The 25,188-nt window shown below is 40.6% G+C and overlaps 1 protein-coding gene across 2 annotated transcripts in view; it reads left to right on the plus strand.

Annotated features, from left to right (window-relative positions):
* FAM91A1 (family with sequence similarity 91 member A1) overlaps positions 1 to 25,188 on the plus strand; it is a 69,223-nt gene that overhangs the window by 3,753 nt on the left and 40,282 nt on the right. For both annotated transcript variants that reach the window (XM_032803476.2, XM_032803477.2), the window contains exons 2-15: positions 2,067 to 2,151; positions 3,418 to 3,569; positions 4,691 to 4,748; positions 9,557 to 9,624; positions 11,497 to 11,610; positions 12,757 to 12,847; positions 16,998 to 17,060; positions 18,794 to 18,900; positions 20,069 to 20,107; positions 20,260 to 20,372; positions 21,167 to 21,285; positions 21,744 to 21,856; positions 22,124 to 22,210; positions 23,161 to 23,293. In XM_032803476.2, the coding sequence (XP_032659367.1) occupies positions 2,067 to 2,151; positions 3,418 to 3,569; positions 4,691 to 4,748; positions 9,557 to 9,624; positions 11,497 to 11,610; positions 12,757 to 12,847; positions 16,998 to 17,060; positions 18,794 to 18,900; positions 20,069 to 20,107; positions 20,260 to 20,372; positions 21,167 to 21,285; positions 21,744 to 21,856; positions 22,124 to 22,210; positions 23,161 to 23,293 (1,342 nt within the window). The remainder of the gene's footprint in view (positions 1 to 2,066; positions 2,152 to 3,417; positions 3,570 to 4,690; positions 4,749 to 9,556; positions 9,625 to 11,496; positions 11,611 to 12,756; positions 12,848 to 16,997; positions 17,061 to 18,793; positions 18,901 to 20,068; positions 20,108 to 20,259; positions 20,373 to 21,166; positions 21,286 to 21,743; positions 21,857 to 22,123; positions 22,211 to 23,160; positions 23,294 to 25,188) is intronic.

A 25,188-nucleotide genomic window follows, 5' to 3' on the forward strand; every position in this document is an offset into this window, starting at 1 on the left:
TCTGTTGGCAGCATCACTTTTCAGGGGGGTTTTCAGTGGCTCAACCCTCCGTCAGAGTCTCATACAGTCCATGTGTGAAACAAAATAGACTTCTTGTGACATACAGTCCAGTGAGGCCTATCACAGTACCCTTTCTTGTCTTCTGCAGGCCTCCCTGGGCTCAAACCTTCATCAGTCCAAAAAGGCCTATCCCAGTACCATGGTTGGTGTCCACAGCCACTCCAGGGCTAGATCTCAAATAGTTCCTTCTCTGGAATGGAGCAGTGCCTCCAGGCTTCCTCCTTGGAGACTCTTCATTCTGTAGCGAGCCTCAACCGACCCTAGCTCTCCAGCTGAGTTGCTTTTTCAGTTCAGTTCATCCCCCATCTAGGGTATTAAAGTTCAATACATATGGATCCCTTTCGCATCTTCAGCCCCTTCCCAGGGCATATGTAAACTCCCGTCTCGAGGCACTTAGTCACTTCCCCTCTGGGTGGTGCTGGGGGACCTGGGCCCACTCACTACACCAGGTCCCAACCCAGGGACCCTGAGAATAGCAGCCACCTGCTGCATCCCTTTAACCGGTTGCTGCTACTGTTCCGTTGGGCACTTCCTCATTGTCCCAGCATGTTCAGCTTCACCCTTACCTTGGGCTGAAGTCTTGCTTGAGTCCCAGTAGCCAGCCAGGAGCATCTTCCTTTCTCCCCCAGTCCCTTCCGGCAACTGCTCTGTCCAGGTCCTGGAACTGCTGCAATGAGCCGGGAGCACCACTCATGCTCTTCTGGCTCCAGTCAGCAACTGAACCTACTTAGGCTTAGCAGCTTCTTTCATATGAGGTTGCTAGGCTCTGGTTCCTTCCCTGCAGCCTCACTGTTCTAATTGACTGCTTCCCATGCAGTCCTTCTCTCAGCCTCTTGGAGGACTCACCTCTTCTGCTCTTTTTTGGGGGCAGGGTGTGGTAAGACTGTGAGGTCTCCAGTAGTGAGCCTTTGGGTTTAGTACACCTCATCACAGCCATTCTTAAATTCTGGTGTCTACACTAGACTTTGCACTGGTTTAACTAAGGACTTTTCTAAACACACAAGTTTTGCACCAGTTTAACTAAAGTTGTGATGTTGAACCAGCTGAGTTAAAATGGTGTAATTTTGGCCATGTCTTTACTAAGGAAAAAAGACATTGGCTAATTTGTTAAAATGCTTATGTAGACAAGGCAAACTGTAGTTTTAATATGTATTAGTTGGTCAAAGTGAAGCCTAAGGGGAAGCCAAGAGTACACTTTAACCAGCTAGCACATGTTAAAACTACAGCCTGGTCTACACTAGGCTTTTTGCATATTAGCAAACATAAGTGAAAAGCACACCTCTTTTCTGAGTGTAAACCTTAATGTGGTCATTCTTACATTCAGGTTTAAACCAGGCTTACAAACTACGTCTGTACCCAAAGTTGCATTAGTTTAACTAAATCAGTTTGATATCACGCTTTAGTAAACTCTATGCAACTGTGTAGATATGGCCTAAGAAGTTGATCCTGCAAGGTGCTGACCACCCTTCACTCAAGCGCTCAGCGCTTTATGAGATGCTTGACGCTTTGCTTGATTGGGTCCTAATAAGTATATGTAGCCCACACAGACTTATTTTCAGGATTTGACTTTTTTCTCATGATCAGTATAGTGGTGTAAGAACACTTAAGCTTGTCTGCATTTAAAACTTATATTAGCATATAGCTATTTTGGTCAGGGATGTGAAAAAAAACACATCCCTGACTGACTTAGCTATGCCAGCAAAACTCTTGAGTGTAGATGCAGCTATGCTGACAGAAGAGGGCTTCTGGTGGCATAGATAATTTTGTTTGGGGAGGTAATGTTCTTACACCAACAGAAAGGTTTTTCTGCCAGTGTATGCCGGTTTGCAGTGGGAACTATGCCAGCATAGGTTCTGTAGTATAGACATAGCCTTAGAAAAGTATGGTTCAAAGGTACCCTGCATTAATTCAGGTAGTAGAATATACCTGTCTGTGGTACAAGTCACACTGATTTAATTAAAGGATTATACAATTAAACTACAATAACATTTATATTTTTTTCATAGGGTCTTGGAAACTCTCAGAGGGAGTATGAAAAGCAGGTTGTACTCTATAGTATCCGCAATCAGCTACGATACCGAAATAACTTAGGTGAGTGTGGAAGACTGATAACTTCAGTTTGATAACTGACTCTACTTATAAAGCCTTCGTATGAGTGTACTGTGATCTTTAATAGCTTACAAAAGTATGCCCCTGAAATTACTACAGACCTGTCAGAACCAGCTCAGTCCTCCAAATTTCCACCAAAAAAGACCCCAGCAAAACTCCCTTTCAGTGCTAGAACCCCAAAAGTAAATTAACTTTGAAATCCACTTAATTGCAGTGGCTTCTTTGTGAAATGCACCCTTCAGACCCTGCAAGTTTCCAAGTGAAGCTTACTGATAGCCGACTTTAGTCTCCTGTGTGCCATGTGAGCCTCTCAAACGAGTTTAGGGCTTGTTAATGGAGGACTTAAATAATTTACAGCCATGATGTCAAAGGAAGTGTCCCTCTAGAAGGAGCCCAGACAGGTACAAAGAATGAGACCTGGGGTCCAAGCTGTTTGACATAGAATTCTCATTGGATTCACACTGGTTGTATTCACTTTCTCTTCTGCACTGGACAGAGCTCTCACTGCTTGAAAAGGAGGTTTGCTGGTAACTTCAGGCGTTCTAAATCATGAACATGAGCATATATTTCATTCTCCTTTCATGTCTGTTTATGCCAGAATAGCATGTCTCATTTAGAAGTGAGATGCATAATAAATCAAACAATAAGATTATTCTATCATTGCTGACAATGCAGGATTGCACCATACAATATATTCTTCAGTGCTATGTTCTAGTTAGCTTTAAATTACTCTCATTGATTTTTCACTACACCTCTACCTTGATATAACGCGACCCGATATAACACGGATTCAGATATAACGCGGTAAAGCAGCCCTACGGAGGGGGGCGGGGGGTGGGGCTGTGCACTCTGGTGGATCAAAGCAAATTCAATATAACGCGGTTTCACCTATAATACGGTAAGATTTTTTGGCCCCCAAGAACAGCGTTATATCGAGGTAGAGGTGTATTTCCTTGGGCGATTATTCAGTAGCTTAATAGCTAATCTTATCATGAATAATCTTTCTGATTTCCAACCTGATCCTGAGAGGCCCTGAGAACCTGCATCTCCTATAGAAGTTAATAGCTGAAGTTGGTGTTCAACATCTTTGGATCAACTCAGCCTTTTATTTCTTAAGTCAATTTCATACCATTTTACTACTAACCTTTTTCGTGTGTTGCTATGCAGTTTAAATGTAAAAATATAATCTCTGCACCATTTTGAGAGAACAGTGTAACAGAATATTAGCCTGACCTTTTTTCCCCCCAGTTAAGCATGTCAAGAAAGAAGAACGAAAATACTACGAGGAACTGTTAAAATACAGTAGAGATCATCTAATGCTGTACCCTTACCATTTGTCTGACATCATGGTAAAAGGCCTGAGGATAACACCATTTTCGTATTACACAGGCATAATGGAGGTCAGTTTGGGAACAGAATTAAAACAAAACATGTCATGCTCTGTACTTCTAGAAGTGCTTTTTGTAGCATTGTAATGTCTGCCAGCCAGTCAAATGACTGTTATTGTTTGCTCTTGGAGAGACTGCTGCTGCTAATGAACAGCATAAAGAAAAGCTTCTTCAGAATTGTGTTGATAATCACAACTCGGCCTACCCGCAAATACCTCTCTGCAGAGCTAGGGATTGGCAACAGCAGTTGGATGGGAAATGGTTTTCCAGTCCTGAATCAATTGAAAACTCAGAATTTTTTGCAAACCGAAAATCCCAGAAAATTCAGATTGAATGAAAACATTTTATTTCAGTTATGACCTTTTATACTTTTTTTACTACAGATTAACTTGCATTTCAAAACAGTCATGCTGACCTGAAAAAAATGGAACAACTTCATTCTGAAAATGTCAAAACAGTCCATTTTGACAACTTTGAAACATCTAAAAAAATGTTCAGAATGAGAAAATTGTCATAACTGACTCTTTTACAGTTTTGGTGAATTGGCATTTTTCATCAAAAAGTGCCCAACCAGCTCTGCTGGTAACTTTCTGTCATTTCTCTTGGGTACAGTACATGTAATATTTTGTCATTTTGAGTAAAAGATGCATACAGTTTAATATAGAGTAAATTGATAATTGTAACTATTAGTTACTTTCATTAGTGCCTTTTTCTTCCTCTGTTTGGATGAACATCTCTAGTTTTACTACAGACTTTAATGGAAATAGACTTAGACCCTTAGTAATTTGCTTGTCAGGCTTTCTGGGGTTTTTATAATATAACTTTAAGGGATCTGATCATCATTAATAGTAAGCATATAATTTTTGGTACAGTTCTTACATCACGTTTACAGTAAGCCAGATCTCTCAGAAGTGCTAACTGATTTTAGCAGGCTAGATTTTCTTTGTCAAATTCTTATCTTCAATTTGAGGGGTAGATTTTTATGTAGAAAATGTATGCGTTATTTTAGGTTTTAAATGCTCAGCGATATCAAAGAAATGCCCCTTTCTCAAATAGTGGACTACATTGGTCCAAAAATGTGTTTCTTGCTAAAAATTAAGCTTTTTTTCTTTTCTGTGTGTTGCTTTTTAAAGGATATAATGAACAGTGAAAAAAGCTACGATTCATTGCCTAACTTTACTGCTGCTGACTGTAAGTATTATATGGCTACATTTTTCTGTTTAGTGAGGTAGATAAATGCAGCTTCTGAAAACAGTTTGAAGGCTTCAGTTGCATCACAGCTTCTTTTTAAAGGTGTAGAACCTGTAAGTAGTAGTTTTGAAGTAGTGGTCATGCAGTGTTATCCTGTGCGGTGTCTTCATTGGTACTGCATTCTTGTGTTAATAGGACTTCTCGGGACATAATCCATGGTTCTTTTTGCTGCAGTAGTCTGGGCTGCTCTGTGATTTTTCCCAGTGAATTGTGGGAGAACTTGTCTGTCCTTCTTTTGGGCACATGGTGTGTGAGAATTGTAGGAAGGAACTGCAGGAGTATCAGGACCTGTTAGCTTGTATCCTCACCATAGGCACCGACTTCCCCTCTGCACAGTGGGTGCTTGACCCCCTTGGCCCTGCCCTTCACCACCTCTTCCAGCCCCTGCACCATCCTCCCTCACCCCCATTCCACCCCTTTCCCAAAGTCCCTGCCTTTTCCCACCCAGCCACACCCCCTCCCATCCCAATTCCACCACCTTCCCCCAAATCCCCACCCCTGCCCTGCCTCTTCTCCACCTCCTCCCCAAGTGCGACCCCTCCCCGCTCCTCTCCCTTCCTCCCGGAAAGTCCTAAGTGCCACCAAACAGCTGTTAGTTGATGGGGGGGGAGGCGGGGGGGGAAATACTGGAAGGGAGGGGGAGGAGTGGGGACATGGTGCACTCGGGGCAGGGGGAGAAGGAGGCAAAGAGTGGGGGGCTTGGCTGCCGGTGAGTGTGGAGCACCCGCTAATTTTTCCCTGTGAGTGCCTATGATCCTCACTGTAAAGTCAGCCCAAGTGAAAGCGGAGCCCAAGCTCTAACCCATACTCCTCTTGCCAGCTAGCCTGGGTTGAAAGCACTAAACTCAGGTGAGAGGTTTTGTGTGTAGGTGGGAGAGGGGCTAAGGGCAACACCTGAGTAGGCATCAGACTTAACTCTGCAGTGAACATATACCCTAAGGGTCACATTATTAGGGAAGAGGAGTGAAATGAAGGGTGATCCTTGGCCCCTTTTGCAGACTAAGGAAAGTCTGGTGAACAAGACAATTGACGTATTTTGGGTGCTAAAAATCTAATTTGAGAAATTTCCCTACTAGCTTCCTTTGCCTTCTTCCCTGTTGTACCTCTATACGTTTCTTCTGTGGGTGGGTGGAGGGGGAGAGTTCACAGTTCGATAACACAGTAAGAATGGGTGACTTCAACTATCACATTAACTGCACATGTGTCACATAGGGAGATAGTTGAGAGAAGCAGTTTTTCAGCACCACTGAATTGCTTGAAGTTCAAAAACAGAAGCGACTCCTGATTTAGTCTCAAACCAACAACTGTGTATTACTTGAGAAACAATTGTAGTTCAGCCACTAAGTGACTAATATGTGATAAAGTTAAACTTCTTCATTGGAATTTTGTAACAAAAGCTAGCACTGAGATGCTGAACTTTAGAAAAACGGATTTAAGAAAAGTGAGAGACCATAAAGGTTACTTAAACATATTGTATTTGAGGCCCAAAAGGTGTACAATCTGCATATACCTAAATAAAAAGGAAGCCAGAAGGCAAGAAAAATACCAAATATGGTTACATTGTAAGGTACAAGAAACTATTTGGGTCCATTGGATATCCATTTAAAAAAAACCAAACTGGAAATCCAGCCCTAGCAAAGCCAGTAAATGAGTTCATCATTATGGCAGGTAAAATATAAGATGGCAATTTTGAGGCCTGAGGGAATTTCAAAATCAAATCCAGCCTATGTATGTACTTCAGATAAACAAGGGGAGAATGGAGAGGCACACTTGTATGCAACAAGAGCAGAACATTGACTGGGGAACCCCATGTAGCTGCTGAAATTAAAATGTATTTCAAGCAGCATTTATAGAGCATAATGTGTTTGCAAAAGCAGAATTTTTCAGGAAGTAAATTCTAAGTCACTACCTTCTTGGAATTATTTTTAATTTTTGTGTGTTAAATTTTTGTCCTCCTCTGGGACGGGGGAACCCACACTTGAGAGTTAGGGCACTTTTTTGTGGTTGTGACACGGTTCGGGAAATCCTGTCCTGTGTGGAGAGTGTGCCCACCTCATTTAGGGGAAAAAAGGGGGGAAGGGGACATATGTATCTTACCTATATGTGCCTCCCAGCCCGAGTCCATATGCTTGCCCTTAGCAGCGCAGTATGGTCTAGTGGTTGGAGTCCATAAATTTGCCCTTGTCACTGGGCAGTAAGGCCCAGGGGCCAGTGTCCATCAATTCTCCCCTTTTCACAGAGCAGTAAGGCTCAGTGGCTCAAGTCAATAACTTTACCCCTTTTTGCAGGGCAGTAAGGTCTAATGGCCAGAGTCAGGAAATCTGCCCCTTCTTGCAGGGCACTAAGGCCTAGTGGCCAATGTTGGATACAGGGGGAGGCGCTGCACCTCCCCAGCAGGGGGGTCCGGGCCCTCCCTCTACACCAGACTCCCACCCACCATCCTGGTGATGGCCATAGCGCGGGCCACTGAGTCAGTGGGGAAAGGCTTCTACCGAAACATGCTGACTCAAGGCTTCAGCTCACTCAGCGGTCTGCTGTTGGATTCCCCTGGGCTGCTTCCTGCCATTGTCCCTGCTGCTGTTGTCTGGGCTTCCCTGTTACCTCTAGGTTCTCTGGTCTGCCCTTCTGCCCAACCCTGCAAGGCCTCCATGGTTGCCTTGGCGTCCACCTGGGCTGTGACATCTCCAACTTCTAAGGTCACAGGCGTCCGCCGAGCCTTGGCTGGAGCAGGCAGCATACATCCTTCCTTCATAACAGTCAGCCCCAACTGAGCCGAGCTGCTGCCTTTCATACTGGTATACCTGGAGCATGCCCAGTAGGGTGAAAGAGGTGTGGCTTCCTCAGCCCACAATGGTAGGATTAACCCTTTTCTGTCCAGCGTGGGGTGAGTACTTCCCGTCATAGTGGTCTTGTTAGACTTACTGAAAAATGTGGGTGGAGGAACTAGGATAAAGTCTTCCTGATTTCCGAGGGACGGGTGACTCAAAATGATTCCTAACTGAATGGATAAATATGTAGTAGCCCTTTGGCTATTGCTGTAGTCTTTTAAGTTTGTTTTCATGAATGTAAGGATCTGCAGGAGGTAACAACTACAGCAGTTTTCAGCAAGAGATGCCAAACTTTTTTGTAAGTAACTATTCAGAAGAGATCCAGTATTGTAACCTTACTCATGGAAGTGATCACACTGAATTCATTGGTATGGTTTATATGGGTAAAGATCATTGGATTGAGACCTTGTTCAATTAAAATGAACTTTTTTGTTGGAGGCCACTGTGACCTTTTGGCTCTGCTTCTTAGTGTCCAGCCTTATTAAACGTCTAGCCTTTTTAAAAATCCAGCTAACTCAGTACTGTCTGGTATTTGCATCGTTGTTACTACCAGCTGACTGAAGGTAAGGCTGAGGTGGCAAAGATGTTGGACAGATCTTGGTGACTCTTTTCCCTCTGCGCTGTGACTCTTGTCATAAAGAAAAAAAAATTAGTTTACATGTGTTTTTCTTCTGACTATATTATAGTAAGATGACAGGGAATCATCATCAAGTGGGTGTGTTTCAAGTGGGGTCCTACAGGGATTGGTTCTTGGTCCTATGCTATTTAACATATTTATCAATGACCTGGAAGAAAACACAAAATCATCACTGTTAAAGTTTGTGGATGAGACAAAAACTGGAGGAGTGGTAAATAGTGAAGAGGACAGGTCACTGGTTCAGAGCAATCTGGCTAGGCATACTGGCTGCAGGTAAACATTGTGCACTGTAATATGACTAAATATACACATATATGAGCAAAGAAGGTAGGCTGTGCTTGCAGGATGTACTCTATCTTGGGAAGCAGTGACTCTGAAGAAGATTTGGGGGTCATGGTGAATAATCATGAACATGAGCTCCCAAGTGATGCTATGGCCAAAAGAACTAATGTGATCCTGGGATGCATAAATGGTGAAATCTTGTGTAGGAGTAGAGAGGTCATTTTACCTGTGTATTTGGCACTGGTGTGACCGCTGCTGGAATATTGTATCCAGTATTCCAGCAGCCCACAATTAAAGAAGGATGTTGAAAAATTGGAGAGGGTTCAGAGAAGAACCACAAAAATGATTAAAGCATTAGGAAACATGCCTTATAGTGATAGATTCAAAGAGCTCAATCTATTTAGCTTAACAAAGAGAAAGTTAAGGTTGATTTACAGTCTATATGTATCTATATGGGGAACAAATATTTAATAATCATCTCTTCAGTATATCAGAAAAGAGTGTATATTTAACATGAATCAGTGTCTGGAAGGTGAAGCTAGACAAATTCAGATTGGAAATAAGGTGTGAATTTTTGACAATGGCCATTAATTAATCAACCAATTTACCAAGGATCTTAGTGGATTCTCCATCAGTGACAATTTTTAAATCTAAGTTGGATGATTTTTTAAAAAGATCTGTTCTAGGACTTATCTTGGGAAAATTCAGTGGCCTGTGTTTTGTAGGAGGTGAGACTTGATGATCACAATGGGTCCTGTCTGACCTTGGAATCTGTGAATTTAGTCTGGGCAAAAGAAATGAATGGGGCCAAATTCTGCTCTTGGGCAGAGATGTGGCTACCATCGAAGCTAGCAGGATCTATTTTTGGTGCCATTTCTTTAGAGAAAAGAAGGAAGTATTGAAAACGTTCTTGAGATTCAGAACTACTTTTAAAAATGAGAATAATATATTCTCACATCTTCGGTTAAGAATAGACATTTTTCCTTTTTTTTACTTTTCAGGTCTACGGCTTCTTGGTATAGGAAGAAACCAATACATTGATCTAATGAACCAGTGTAGGTCATCAAAAGTAAGTTTTGTTTTTAATTTTATTTCCATCTATTCTAAGTGTCGGTCATGCCTTCCATCTAGAACAGTTTTGTCCCATTTTGACAAAACTGTTCTAGATGGGGATAGGATGCCATATGCTTCATTAGTAAAATTATGATTAATCAAACAATACTACAGTGATATATATATGTTTCTTCAAAGCTATTAAAATATCTTAGATAACTGTGGTAAAAAGCAAAAAAAATAAATTTAGAAAAAAATTAAAATTTCTCCAGCTTTGTGTTGTTTTATTACTACTTATTCAGTACTACATTTTGTCTAAGGCAGTGGTTCTCAAAGCCGGTCCTCCACTTGTTCAGGGAAAGCCCCTGGCAGGCCAGATCAGTTTGTTTACCTTCTGTGTCCACAGGTTCCACCAATCGCAGTTCCCACTGGCCGCAGTTCGCTGCTCCAGGACAGTGGGGGCTGCGGGAAGGGCAGCCAGCTCATACCTCGGCCTGTGCTGCTTCCTGCAGCCCCCATTGGCTGGAAGTGGTGAACCGTGGCCAGTGGGAGCTTCAATTGGCCAAACCTGTGGATGTGGCAGGTAAACAAACTGTCCCAGCCTGCCAGGGGCTTTCCCTGACCAGCTTTGAGAATCACTGGTCTAAGGCCATCTCTAGACAAAGACAAGGGGCTAAATTCTCCTTTGACTAGTATAAATCTGAAGTAATTCCATTGGTATTGATGGAATTATTCCATATTTATACTGATATAATTGAGGGCAGTATTTGCTCTGATGTATGCCTCCAAAAGCTTATAATCAGAGTAGTTAATGTAAATTCTGTTTAGTTCATATACGTCTCATGTTGTTTGAGGATGCAGTGTTGGGTCTGATCATGCAGCCCTTTTTTTGTGTATGATCAGTTTCATTGGCGACATCGAGATTAATCTCATTATTGATGTCTGCATGATCTGGCCCTTTTACAAGCTCAGTTTACAACAATAATTTCCTTTTTAAGAATCTGACGCAGTAGATATTCACCCACGAAAGCTCATGCTCCAAAACGTCTGTTAGTCTATAAGGTGCCACAGGATTCTTTGCTGCTTTTACAGATCCAGACTAACATGGCTACCCTTCTGATACTTTTTAAGAATGTAGTAAGTAATTCAGAAGCGCTCTGTCTTCAGTTACAGCATTGCGCCTTTGGCCAAAGGATTATGTATCCAAGTTAAAAGAGATTTAATGTAGGCTAAAGGAAACAAAAAGGATAGGGGCCTGCTTTATAGAATGTGAGAAGAGTAATCTTAACCATATCAATACAACAGTACCCTCTAGCTGTTCTTTCATGAACTGAAGTTTATAGTAGCTCGTAGCATGATGCTCACCTGGAACACAGTGTAATCACTTGTCGATAGAAATAAACAGAATACGTGTTCTTACAATACATTGCTTATTAATTTTGTAATGAATTCTGCCTACAAAAACACTCCATTTGATATGTTGTATGCTATCCTGTATCTTCAGGCTCTGCTTTTTTGCTAATAAAATGCTAGTGTGCTTTTAATAGATCAGGCCTGGACTTCATGCTCTCAGACTTGAATACACAAATGGATTGCTTTCATTTTCACATTTTTATTTGGTTTGGGATGGAGAGAGAGTTTTTTTTTTTTAAAAAAACAAGTCCATATCCCTGTGTGCTGTATACATGTGCATTCAGTGATCTTAGGGGATTAGGAATAAAACCCATCAGCCTTCCCTATCCCAAGGTATCCTGCAGTGTTTGTTTAATTCCTGAGTATGAAGTACTTGGAGAGTAAGCATTTACAAGTACCTGTTTTTATGGTGTAAAGGAAACTGGTAACATTAACATTTAATATGTTAAATCTCAAATGGACTGTACCACTGCAGAAATTTTTCAGAAGGAAAACTGCTCGTGATCTGCTACCAGTAAAGCCAGTGGAGATTGCTGTAGAGGCCTGGTGGGTGGTGCAGGCTGGCTACATCACAGAGGATGACATAAAGGTATTGTGTCTTTAACCAAATTTTGACACTGCTAATTACTGAAAAAATGGGGAAAAATTACAAATATGCACTGTTTAGCTCTTAATGTAGTAGAACAGGGATCGGCAACCTTTGGCACATGACTTGCGAGGGAAAGCCCCTGGCGAGCCTGGCCGATTTGTTTACCTGCAGCATCCACAGGTTCGTCCGATCGTGGCTCTCACTGGCCAGAGTTCGCCATTCCAGGCCAGTGGTGGCAGTGGGTAGGGTGGCTAGCATATCCCTTGGCCTGTGCCACTTCCCGTAGCCCCCGTTGGCTGGGAGTGGTGAACTGTGGCCAGTGGGAGCTGCGATCGGCTGAACCTGTGGATGCTGCGGGTAAACAAACTAGCCTGGGCTGCGTAACAAAGATTGCCGATCCCTGTAGTAGAATCTCTTATGGAAATAGTGATAAGGGTTTTTTGTTTTTTTTTTTTAATTGATGTACTTTTTCTTTTTTCCTGTGAATTCTGACGTCTGGATCATATGGTATTAGGAAACTTATTTCAGCATGACTGCGAAATATTTTTTTCCCTGAAGGAATGTTCATGAATTGTATGATACATGTATCTTAAGAAACAACTATATTATGTTGCTGGTCTCGTTTAGATTGTCAGTTGTTCAAAGCAGAAATTGAGTGTTTGGATGGAATCTAGTACGTTTCGGATGCAGTTTATTTGTAGTCCAAAATCCCATAACTATAAATTGATTTAAATAGAGGTGTTGTATTTAGATCTGAAACTTAACCTATTTTAGAACCGTTATAATTAGATAAGCTGTATTGAAAATACACAACCCTACTTAAAAGCTGAGCACTGTAACATCAGTGAATTTTGAAAACTCTGTTTTAATCTGAACTTCACTAGCTAAATATTCAGCAAGCAGTAAACTAAATACAGCTTCCAGAGGTGTGCGTAATCTTGTGATGAGGTTACTTCTGCAGAGATAAGTAACAAACTAGACAACTATGGCAAGCTTAAATCTGTGGTTTATATACTGACTTCCTTGTGTAAAGATATCTTTATTAGTTTTCACTGTTTTAAAGCTGAGAACTTTTCATTCTGAATTACTGTATGTAAAATGTGTAGACAGATCTTACTAGAAATTAACATGTTTTCTTTTACATAGATTTGTACTACATCTGAGAAATCTGTTGTTGATAAGATAATTGATTCAGGTCCTCAGCTTGCTGGATCACTAGACTACAATATAGTTCACAGTAAGTGTCTATCAAATGTGGCATTTCTGTCTACTGTAAAATTTATTGAGGAAAAATTTGAGGACTAGTATTTCAGACTAGGAATATGTCTGCATTATGAAATTAAATAGATTTTATACAGTCGATTGTGTATGTCCCCACTAAGCGCATTAAGTCGGTGGAGTGCATCCTCACTACAGTGGCTAGCATCAGCTTACGGAGCGGTGAACCGTGGGTAGCTATCCCACAGTTCCTGCAGTCTCCGCTGCCCATTGGAATTCTGGGTTAAGCTCCCAATGCCTAATGGGGCAAAAACATTGTTGCGGGTCGTTTTGGGTACATGTCGTCAGTCGCCCCTCCCTCCGTGAAAGCAATAACTGTCAATCATATCACACCTTTTTTCCTGGGTTACCCATGCAGATGCCATACCATGGCAAACATGGAGCCCACTCAGCTTACCATCACGCACTTTAAAAGCTCGCTGACTCTGTTTGCTGACTAGGTCAGATCTCAGTGCAACCAGCATTCCCATTGTTATTGCTGCTTGCTGTGTGCTCCATAATATCTGAGAGAGTAATAGGGAGACGTTTATGGCAGGGTGGGAGGTTGAGGCAAATTGCCTGGTGTCCAGTTCTGAGCAGCCAGACACCAGGGCGATTAGAAGAGCACAGCAAGGCGCGCTGCGCATTAGAGAGGCTTTGAAAACCAGTTTCATGAGTGGCCAGGCTACAGTGTGACAGTTGTGTGTGTTTCTCCTTGATGCAAACGCACCCTCTTTGTTGATTTTAATTCCCTATAAGACAGGGGTAGGCAACCTATGGCACGAGTGCCGAAGGCAGCACGCAAGCTGATTTCAGTGGCACTCACGCTGCCCAGGTCCAGGCCACTGGTCCGGGGTGCTCTGCATTTTAATTTAATTTTAACTGAAACTTCTTAAACATCTTAAAAACCTTATTTACTTTAGTTACGACAATAGTTTAGTTACATATTATAGACCTAGAAGGAGACCTTCTAAAATGTTAAAATGTATTACTGGCACGCAAAACCTTAAATTAGAGTGAATAAATAAAGACTCGGCACGCCATTTCTGAAAGGTCGCCAACCCCTGCTGTAAGCCAAACACACTCCCCCCTTCGAAATAAAGTAACTGTTGTTTTGAAACCATGCATTCTTTCTTTCTTTCTTTCTTTCTTAATTAAAAAAAAATGAGATAACGGACATGGTAGACCGGGTGAGGTGGGGGAGGAGGGAAGGACACAGCCACATGGCTTATTGTAGCCACACTAAAAATCAAACTGTTTGAATGACAGCCTTCTGTTGCTTGGGCCATCCTCTGGAGTGGAGTGGCTGGGTGCCTGAAGCCTCCCCCCTGCGGTCTTGGGCTCTTCGCGCTCATTTAATTCCTTCCTGGCCTCTGCCACTGAATGCTTCCATGCATTAAGCTGTGCCCCATCAGTGCGGGAGTACTGCATGAGCTCGGAAAACATGTCATCATGAGTGCGTTTTTTCGTCTTCTAATCTGCGATAAGCTCAGGGACAAAGATGATAGGGGGAGCGTAGAAACATTCTACGCTCTATGATTCTGGGGGGACTGCAAGGTCACCTGTATTGCTGAGTTCGCCATGCTGACCAAACAGGAAATTAAATTCAAAAGTTCCTGGAGCTTTTCCTGTTTACCTGGCTAGTGCATCGGAGTGCAAAGTGCTCTCCAGAGCGGTCACATTGGAGCACTCTAGGATAGCTCCCGGAGGCCAGTACTTTCGATTTGTGTCCACACTACCCCAGATTTGATTCAGGAAGGTCGATTTTCGCGCTAATCCCCTCGTCGAAGGAGGAGTACAGAAGTCGATTTTAAGAGCCCTTTAAGTCGGCAGAATGGGGTTGGTTGTGTGAACATATTCATTTTCAAATCAACCTAACGCGGCTGAATTCGACCTAACCCCATAGTGTAGACCAGGTCTAGGAATAAAAGGAGCATAGGAGGCTGAAGCATTTAGTACAGATAAGAATTGAAGGAAAATATTATGGAATAAAACAAAAGTGGAGGAAATCATCTATAAACAATGTTTTCTAAATAGTATAACACTGATTCTTAGCAGTATATATTTATTTTGGCAGCTGTCGCTCTATTTCTATTTGAAATGATACAGTGACTTTCCCACAGAGACATCTTAAAAAAAAAAAAAGTCATACTTATGCAATTTCTAGACCTCAAGGTTGTGTTGACCCATATAAGAGAGACATTGTTTCAATTTACTATTGTTCGTCAAATGTATACTGTTTGGGGAGGGGAGAGCTTTTAAAATAGTAGTTGATTCTGTTCTGAAGAGCACTGTTAGATAGCAAACATGGGACTTTTAAGAATATTATGGTCTGGTGAGGACAATCTCTTGTTGATTTCCCAAAGATCTACCACTCTATTGGTGAGAACCTGTGTGTGTATGTCTCCATTATTCTTGTAGAAACAACAATATTTTGAGTCAAGTCATGCCAGCAGAGGGAGCCCAAGCTGACTGACAAAGCCTCTTCCCTGGGCTGTCTGTACCCAAATCATTGGTGGCATTCATGCTGCTGATGGGAAACAGGATAGCAAATGAAGCAGATCTGTACTGTATATTCCCCATAAGAAGAGCAGGAAGAAATTAAGTGTTTGTTAAATGGAACAGGACAAAGGCTGTAGAAAGAGAGAGGGAGATTAATTTCAAGCTTCTGAGTGGATGTAAGAACAGTAGAGGGTTTAAGAAAAACAAAAAATATGAAAATGCTCGACAGTGACCCTTCAGGGTATTTAGGGCTAAATGCTGCCTGTACCTGACAAAAGAAAAGGGTGCAAACTCAATGTTCAAATAGCAGTGTGCCCAATGTGGGTGTGCGGAGGGATCCTGTCCTGTCTCATGGGTGGAAAAAATAGATGTGGACCACCAATGGGATGGGCTTTTATGAGGAAAACAGTTTGGTTGGCCTAAAATCTGTTGTGTATATGCTGTCCTACGCAGCAAGTGAGAGCCTGCATCAGCAATGAACATGGCACCTGGAGAAAGGAGTAAAAAGCACACCACTTTGGGTTATGTCAGCTTACCATGTGTCCTCCTGGCCTATGACAACAGGCTGACTTGCACTACATGCGCTTAACAGTCTGTCTGGGTATGTGTTGCTACCCACTCTGTGCAGGCTTGTCAGTGTGTAGTCCATTATATATTGTGTGTATCTTTATTTTTAGAAGGCAATGCAATTCCTAACATAGCCAGGAGTCCAGTCTGAACTCAATTAGTTAAGTCTGTATTACTAAAATATGATGTGCAGTTGCAACTCAATCTCTACTGTGCTAAAACTGTATCTTATCAAGCTTGCTTGCCTGGTTGGCTGTTGACTTGGCAATTTACTTGTGAAAATTTCAGCTGTTTCTCATAATTTTTTCAGTGCCAAATCTTAACTATCTGGAACTCTTGGAGGTGTTAACTTGTGAGGTAGTTAGCCTCAAATATCCTGTCTTGGGCTAAATAAAACACTTTGACACAAGAATAAGGAGTTAAATAAAAACACACACATTTAAAAATTGAGTGCTGATAGTGTCCTTTCTGCTATACTGAACAGGGAGTAGATAAGCTCTCTGGCCTAAGGTCAGAGAGAAACAAAAGGCAATAAACCAGACACCTAATACACTGGGTGATCAAGGTTTGTGCTTTATTTGCTCATGATACAATGCTTAGAGTTTAACGGTCAATGCTGTCAAGTTATGTTGAAATGTACTCTCTGGGTCTTGCCTTTTGAAATTCCTCTCCATAGTTATTTTTATGCTGCACTGCGTGATTGGCACCAAGATTGTTTCTGCAATAAACCTACTTACCTCAATTTCTGATCACCCTTCTTTCTATGCCCTGTTACCTTGCTAATCCCTGTCTCTGAAGTAAATGTATGGCTGTGGGTCAAATTGTACCTTGTCTTTGTGCTGTGAATAATTTAGGATTCTGCTTAAGTGTCATGTCTAGTTAATGTTCTGTTTAGTCTTCTGGTCTAATCATAGCTGTGTAATTGTGTATCGTTCAGGAGTGTGGGGTGGGAGAAGTTAAAACTTCCTGAATCGATTTTGGGGGGAAAAATATAGTGTTTACTAGCATTAGAATTTGGGTAAACAACTTTCTAAAATGACGTACCTTTTTTATTTTTAAAGGTTTATATAACAAAGGATTTATTTACCTTGATGTACCAATATCTGATGACAGTTGTATAGCAGGTGAGTGTATGTATTAGCAGTAGTAGCTATGTTTTCTTGGGAAGAGATTCATTCTGGATAACTTAGGTTTCCTTTTTTTGGGTGCTGCTTGTCTTTTTCTATTAAAGTGATCTGTTTAAACAACACTAAGATGGATGAAAACTCTTCTTGTTTATTCAGTGGTTTTCCAACTTGCTGCTAAAAATTTGTCCTTTATGCTTATGCTAGTATTTATTTATTTTCAACTTATATTTCTATCTGAAGTAATAAAGTTGCTTTTAACATATGTGGAGATGAAGACATTTAAGTATAATTTATACAATTGTCCTTACTTCAGTGTATCTGCAGTTAACATGGATACTATAAATACAGAAAATTAACTATATTAAAGTCTTTTCTTTCTAATCAGTTAATATTCATAGTACTGATTGCTTATTCACTTCCATCATTCATGCCTCTGTCACCTCAACTTTTGATTAGTATAATGTGCTGTACTTCAGGACCATGTGGAAACTTGAGCTTCTGCAGAATGTGGCTGTCCACTGGATAAAGGGTTCAGCATACAAGGAGCAATTACTATTATTTTGAGTGCTCCCAAGATATTTGGGATGGAATTTCAAGGGCAAGGTTTAATTGTGTTTGGTTTAAGTGGTTTGGGACCTGGTTACAGTGGGACTGTCTCACACTGCTACAGTTTAGACCTGGCAAGACACTTAAACAGTAGCTGGGTCCTCAACTCCTTACTTCTCTCCTTTTTCCACCACAGTCCAGACATACTAACCATTCAGAAATACTGCAAAACTAGTCTCTTTCATAGACCTTTTAAGTAGGCTGGGAGTTTTTACAGGTGGATGGGCTGGTGACTGACTGCAGAATGATTTAGGTGGGGTCTTATGATGCAGCCGTGCAGAATGGCTTTAGCTGTTGTGGGAGAATATATCATTAGAAAATAGCTGAATGCAATTATTTCATAGAAGGATTTTAGATTTTTAACTGTGTTTAAGTTTTGGGAGATGTGTAAAGTTGGAAAGGCACCAGAGAAACCGAATGAATAAATCTGAACTTCGAGGGAAAATATTGTAAATTACCCTGTAGTCTGAACTAGAATAAAGTTTAGATTAAAAGCAGTAAAGAGTCCTGTGGCACCTTATAGACTAACAGACGTATTGGAGCATGAACTTTCGTGGGTGAATACCCACTTTGTCAGATGCATGTAGTGGAAATTTCCAGAGGCAGGAATAAATATGCAAGCAAGAATCAGGCTAGAGATAACGCGGTTAGTTCAATCAAGGAGAATGTGACCCTCTTCTAGCAGTTGAGGTGTGAAAACCAAGGGAGGAGAAACTCCTTTTGTAGTTGGCTAGCCATTCACAGTCTTTGTTTAATCCTGAGCTGATGGTGTCAAATTTGCAGATGAACTGAAGCTCAGCAGTTTCTCTTTGAAGTCTGATCCTGAAGTGTGTGGTGTTTTTTGCTGCAGGATGGCTACCTTTAAATCTGCTATTGTGTATCCAGGGAGATTGAAGTGTTCTCCTACAGATTTTTGTATATTGCCATTCCTAATATCTGATTTGTGTCCATTTATCCTTTTACATAGGAACTGTCTAGTGTGGCCGATGTACATAGCAGAGGGGCATTGCTGGTGAAGTTTAGTTTGGTTATTTAAAATAAATCTCTCAGCTTTTTAGCAGTCAAAATATTCTGAAAACTTAAAGCTTTTAAACCATAGTATTAAAAATAATAATTCTTTCCAGTGCCTCCACTTGAAGGTTTTGTAATGAACAGACTGCAAGGTGATTACTTTGAAACTCTTCTCTACAAGATATTTGTTTCAATAGATGAACACACTAATGTGGCAGAGGTAAGTAATGCTCAGATTGTTTCTGTATCAGGAAGGTGAGGGAAACTGGAAGGGCCAGGAGACAGGTTGGTGAAATACTTGAAAGGCAGATAGGGAGAAATGCATTTCCTGTTGTCAGTGTCCATGTCCACAGCCATATGACTGTGTATAGCTTTCCAGAGATGAGTCTAGGGATACGAGTTTTGAAACAATATTCATTGCTTTATGGAATGTACTAGTTGCTTTTGTTTAAAATATTGAAAAGCACACAATGTTTTTTTCATAAATAGTACTGCCTTTCCCCTGGCAAAAAGAGCAGTGCATAAGAACAACATGGGGTGGGAGTTTTAGTGAACAATCCTTGCAAATAGTTAATATTCATAATACTGGTTGCTTATTTACTTTGTTGTCTCTATTTAGAGGTGCATTTTCACTTTGGAAAAGTGATTGCAAAAAGGCATTGTGGGGTTCCTGAGGGCCAAGCTGACTTCTTCAATCTTCTATAATAAAGATTCTGCAGGCTGAATTATGTCTTTACTTCAGGGCATATGCAACTCCATTGCCTTAAGTGGGTTTGCCCACAGGTAACTTACAGCTTAACCCTGTGATTGGAACTTAGTTCATGATGCACAAGAAAAAATAGAACTCAGGTTCCCCCTCTCATAGTTGGATTGATTCTGTTATGTTAACAGGAGTAAAAAAATATTGTATTTTTATCTTTGTCACCAAAGTGAATGGATGGGACAGTGAAAGCCCAGGGAGTAGATTTTGTGAGTAAGTGTCACTTTTACATGGTCCCTTCTCAAAACAGGATCAGGTTCTAAGACTGGGCCTGATTCTCCAATGCCCTGTGTCCTCATTTACAGTGTATAGTGGGTGTAAAATGCTTAAATAAATTGATTGAAATGATAACATTTTACATCCACTTTGCATGTGGTCTACCCTGGTGTAAATGATTGCACAAGGAGTAACACAACGGAGTATTTGATCCTGAATCTCTTGCTGCTTAAGGAAGGGAGTATTGGACTGAGGTTTCAGCATTTCTTTTCCTTTTTCTTAACCACTTGTGAAATGACAATAGATTGTACAACTTGAACTAGAAAAGGTGTTCTTGGCTAGTAGCAAATGAGTCCTGGAATCACTTATCAATTATTCTTATTTTGTCTCTTATCTGTTTCCTATTTTTCAGCTTGCAAATGTTCTAGAGATAGACTTATCACTGGTGAAGGTATGTCTGAATAGTACATCCAAAGCATCTAATTGTCCAAAGTGAAAATCCTCCAATGTTTTACTACATGGCTTCTTAAATAGATACTAAAACTACACTGCGAAACTTAGCCGTTTTTTATTGATCTCTTGTGTGTGTGTTTGTCTCTTCAGAATGCTGTGTCCATGTATTGTCGATTGGGTTTCGCCCACAAAAAAGGCCAAGTAATGAATCTGGAAAATCTTCATTCATCATGGAGGAACATTCCTTCCATAAATCGACTGAAGTAGGTATCTTGCCATGTTTCTTGAGCTACTTGGAAAGTATAATTTTGACTACAGAGCTGGGAGGTGGTACGTTCTAAATTCTACCCTTGATTCTGGCACTGTGATTCCCTTTGCGGTCCTGGCAGTAATTTAATTATTTTCCTTCATTTTCTATATAGAAAATGAGAATAACATATATGTAGCTCTTGGGTATGTGTGAGGGTTTTTGGTGGTAAAATTCACTGATAGATGCTGCAAATAATACTTTGTGTTGGCATTTTGGTTTAGAATACTTACTTCTTGGTTTTGAAACACAGACTATGTACTTGCTTTAATGTTTTATGGCTCTGAATTTGTAATTATTCTGTATCTTGATTTGTGTCTTTAGAACTTTAAGTTTATTTCCTGATTTTAAAAACTAAAAGTAGCCATTTCCATGGTAGTTCCATGACAGCCTATCTCAGTGCGGCTGGTGATGTGTGTACTTGTAATTGGCGGTGCATTTCTGTGGTTGGCAAGACAGCTTGCAGTATTTGGGCATTCTTATTATCAAGAAATAAATAAAACCTGTTTGACTTTTTTTGTAGTCAGTTGGAGAATTCAGACATCTCTGGCTGAGGGATAGTTTGAGGGCAGGAACTGGATCAACAGATATGCTTTCTACATTGGTTTGAAATGTTCGATCTGGTGTTGAGAGGACTTGCAGTGGTTTTCATAATCTGCCACTGAGCATGCGTGAGGTACCATGAGGTTAGCAGGCAAAGCTGCTGCCATGGTGCTACAGTGATGATAGATACAGACTTTATGTTAATAGGAGTACTTTGGATCCGCAAAAGATGCTGCTTTCATGGCACGGTGGGGAAAACAGAACTCCTGTACAGGAAGCTTGTTCATCAGCTACAGATACTGACACCAACAGTCAAGAAGATCCAGGTTAGCACCCACATTGAATTGATACAGTAGCATCAATTTGTTAATGTTTGTAAAATGCCTTGAGGTTATAAATGCTAATTATTCATAGACCCAACCAGAATATGAAGAGAGGCATTTGAGTTATTTTCCCGCTTTTTATTCTTGTTGCATCTCCCTACCTCCCCTACCTCAAAAAAGTTCTATTTTAACCAATCTGTGTTATGAATGTTAGTAGAATTCTTCCTGAATGAAAATAAAATTACTGCAAACTTAAATTTTAAATTTGAGAGTTATATAGTGTTGCAGTAATGGCAAGGAAGTATGTATAAGACTCAGTATGGCATAATGTGGGCTTTATACTTTTATTTGTTTAGGTCATATGTAGATCTAGTTCTATGATTTTAAGGCTTACTTAAAGAAAATGTCTTTATTCTTAAATAAAACAAATAAGATTACAAGTTCTTTTTTTGTTTTATTAGCTGACACAGCCAGCGTGAGCAGCTTGAGTCTGTCTAGTGGACACACAAAGCGTATTGCCTTCCTGTTTGATTCAACTCTCACTGCCTTTCTAATGATGGGGAATCTTTCACCAGTATGTCAGATTGTTCAGTTTGTCTATGTGAAGATCAAATGTGTAGAAAACATTTTAAGTCTTGGCTTTTAGTATAATACAGCTCTGATGATTTTAGAACCTTTTGTTTCAGTTGTTTAGCAACTTTAACGATCATTTGTTTAAGCAAATTTTGTCTTTATTTTACAAAAACATAAATGTTAAATCTCCCACTCACAGAGATAAGAATCTGTGAAAGATAAAAAAAAAAAATCTTATATACAATATATTTGAATTATATTATTGCAGAACTTGAAAAGTCATGCGGTAACTATGTTTGAAGTTGGAAAATTATCAGATGAGTCTCTGGACAGTTTTCTTGTGGAACTTGAAAAGGTAACTCTCTTGTGTACAGTCTAAAGTTTTTCAGAGCTTAAGATGTTTCTGTGTGTGTGTTTTACACTATCAGTATTTGATATGTATTTTTAGTCTTGTGCTTTTGATTTAGGAGCTTCTTGTTACCCCCTTGGTATTTAATAATATTGGTAGGAACACATGTCCCATTAAAATGGAGACTATCCTGTATGTCTCTGCCAGTAATGACTTTTTTTTTAAGACCACATTATCAGAAGTGCATGTATAAAAGTGCAATCGTGAAGTGAAGATATGCAAATACACGAAACCTCACAAACCCTTCTGTGCATGCATCTGTAGATACATGTGCACACAACCACTAACTTGTGTGCTCGCTTTGGTTTTTTGTATGCTGGATTTGGGTATCTCAGAAATGTGCATACACTTTTGCATGCACATGCTTTTGAAACCTGGTCGTTAAAGATTGGAATTTACAGACCATAATTTTCCAGATCTGTTGTTTTAAATTTTTTTTTTAAACCTTTAGATCTTATATCTACCATAATTTTAAACAAACCAACCAATTCCTTAAGATGACTGTGTAGTTGTATACTTGTAATTTTTTTTCAGTAATTGCTATGACTTTATTATAGCATTTTTTCACAGAAGCCCCTAAAGTGGTAAGTTTTATATTGAACAATTATGATACGGTACAACTGAAGTTGTTTGATATATTTGTTGGGATTCCTCTCCTGCCCCCAGTTTTAATGTCACGCTAATATACTTAACATTACAGTATTTGACAAGCTTTGCCAACTTTCACTTAACCTGATTGTTGCCGTGGATCATTCTTGCTGAAAAACTTCGAGACATTTGCGCCTTTTAAATGCTGATTGTAGAATGTTTATAATAACTTCTTAATCTAGTATTTGTGGAACTGGTATTTAGAGAAACAGTATACAACATACACATTGATATTATTTTTTGTTTAGGTTCAAAGCACAGGTGAAGGGGAGGCACAGAGATACTTTGATCATGCACTTACTTTGAGAAACACAATACTGTTTTTGCGGCATAACAAGGACCTCGTGGCACAAGCTGCACAACCTGAACTTCCAAATAACGGTAGAATGAAAGTTACTCTTTTGGGAAAACTGTCCAATCTCTTGGAGTTAAGTTTATCATGTGTTCTCTTTAAAAAGAGTTTTTTCACTAAGTGCCCTTTCTGAATGGATACTTTCCTGAAATTGAGCCTTGGAGTCCACCCCTGCCTGTTCTGAGCCTCCAGTGATCCATCCTTGTCACATTTGACACGTCAGTCACTTACATGGCTGTAGATTGGTGTTTGAAACACTAGATTGATTTCACTGCAAGACCAAGGACAAACTGGATTGGTGTGGGAGGGAGCTGGTTCCAAACCACAAACATTCAAGGATAGTAAAGGAGAAATATTTCTGCATGGCTAAATGTACTAAGTGGAGATATTTCAAAGACACAGAGGGGAGTTAGGCACAACTCTCATTGCCTCCACCCCTCACACACACACAGGAGCTGAATGCCTAGTTGCCTGTTATGCCTGTGAAAATCCCCCTCCCCTCAAAAAAAAAATTCCAAACATGCTTCACTGCAAAAATCCATCATCAAGATGAACCCCCAAAACTTTTTTCTTGCTGCTAGTTCAGCTATCTCTGTGGACCTGAAATATACCCCAAAATTGCAATTCTGTGATGACTAAATCTATCAGTAAGGTTGATTTTTTTTGTTTTAACAAATAAGAGCTTGATCCTACAAGGTGCTAAGCATTCTCTATGCTAATCATAGTTGGGATATTTAGGTGCTCAGCACCTCCCTAGTTTAGGTCATTGGAAGGCAGAATCATACTATTCAGTGGTATTACTCTATTCTACAGAGAGAATTGTTTGGAAGCAAGTGAACTAAGTACTGCTCTGCTATCTTGAATCAATGGTGTTTCACCAATATACTTGGCCCAAGTATCTTTTATACTGCGGTATAATGGCAGATGATAGAAAAAGTGTAATATGGATTGGTAGCAGACATTTAGTTCTTTGAGTGATTGCAGATGTGTATTCCACGCAGGTATGTATATGTGTGCACCAGTGCTCCAAAGCCAGAGAACTATGCATAGTGGTACCCGTAGGGGCAGAGTTTGCGTCCTGTGGCCATTAGCCCATCCCCTGGCTATTTAAAGGTAGTGCCACCCAACCCCTTCCATTCCTTCTCACTACTCACAGCTAGAGTTGGAGCATTTCATGTGGTATTTCCCACATGCTGTTTTTTATCTCAGTCTTTTGAGTTTTTGTTATAAATAGTTAACTAGTATTAGCTAAGAATAGTTAGATTAACTTGCCATCCTGATGGGATGCTGTCACCAGGATTCAAACACTCCATTATGTGGGGTGGCTATTCCCAATAGTGATCCCCACATGCGGTGTTTATTGTGACTAGGAAAAAGGTACATTAGAGAGAGGTGCTCCATCTGTGAGTCTTAAAAAAAGAATGCAGATGCCAATGGACTTGAGACTCAAGCAGCACCTGAGTGCCGACCATGAGGCACAGTTTGATACAAGGGACCCCCACAGATTGTCCGGCCTCTCAAAGAACTTCAGAGCTGGAGTGAGCTTATGTTCCTCAGCCAGACTCTGATGCCTCTCGCAACAGAAAGACAGATCATTCTCCTTCCCTGGGTCCTCTGAGAAAAAAGTCTCACAAAATGGACTGCAGCTATTCCAGAGCTCTCATCGTTTTCTTCCAGGAGTAGTGTGGACTGATCTACCAGGATGTGAGATGGAGCTGGGCTATCTGCTCTGTTACCAAGGCAGCATCAGTTTGACACTGTACTGTTGACTCCGATGCCATCCATGAGATGCTGGTACCAACAATGTCGGCATCAACTGTTTCCCTGCTACTAGAATACCAGGCTTGCTTTGCCTCTCGCTGTTACTGGTTCTCTAATTACTCAGGAGCATTTGGTAGCCCAGAAACCATTGATATGGGCAGTG

Source organism: Chelonoidis abingdonii, chromosome 2 (genome assembly GCF_003597395.2).
Source record: "Chelonoidis abingdonii isolate Lonesome George chromosome 2, CheloAbing_2.0, whole genome shotgun sequence".
Lineage (NCBI taxonomy): Eukaryota > Metazoa > Chordata > Testudines > Testudinidae > Chelonoidis > Chelonoidis abingdonii.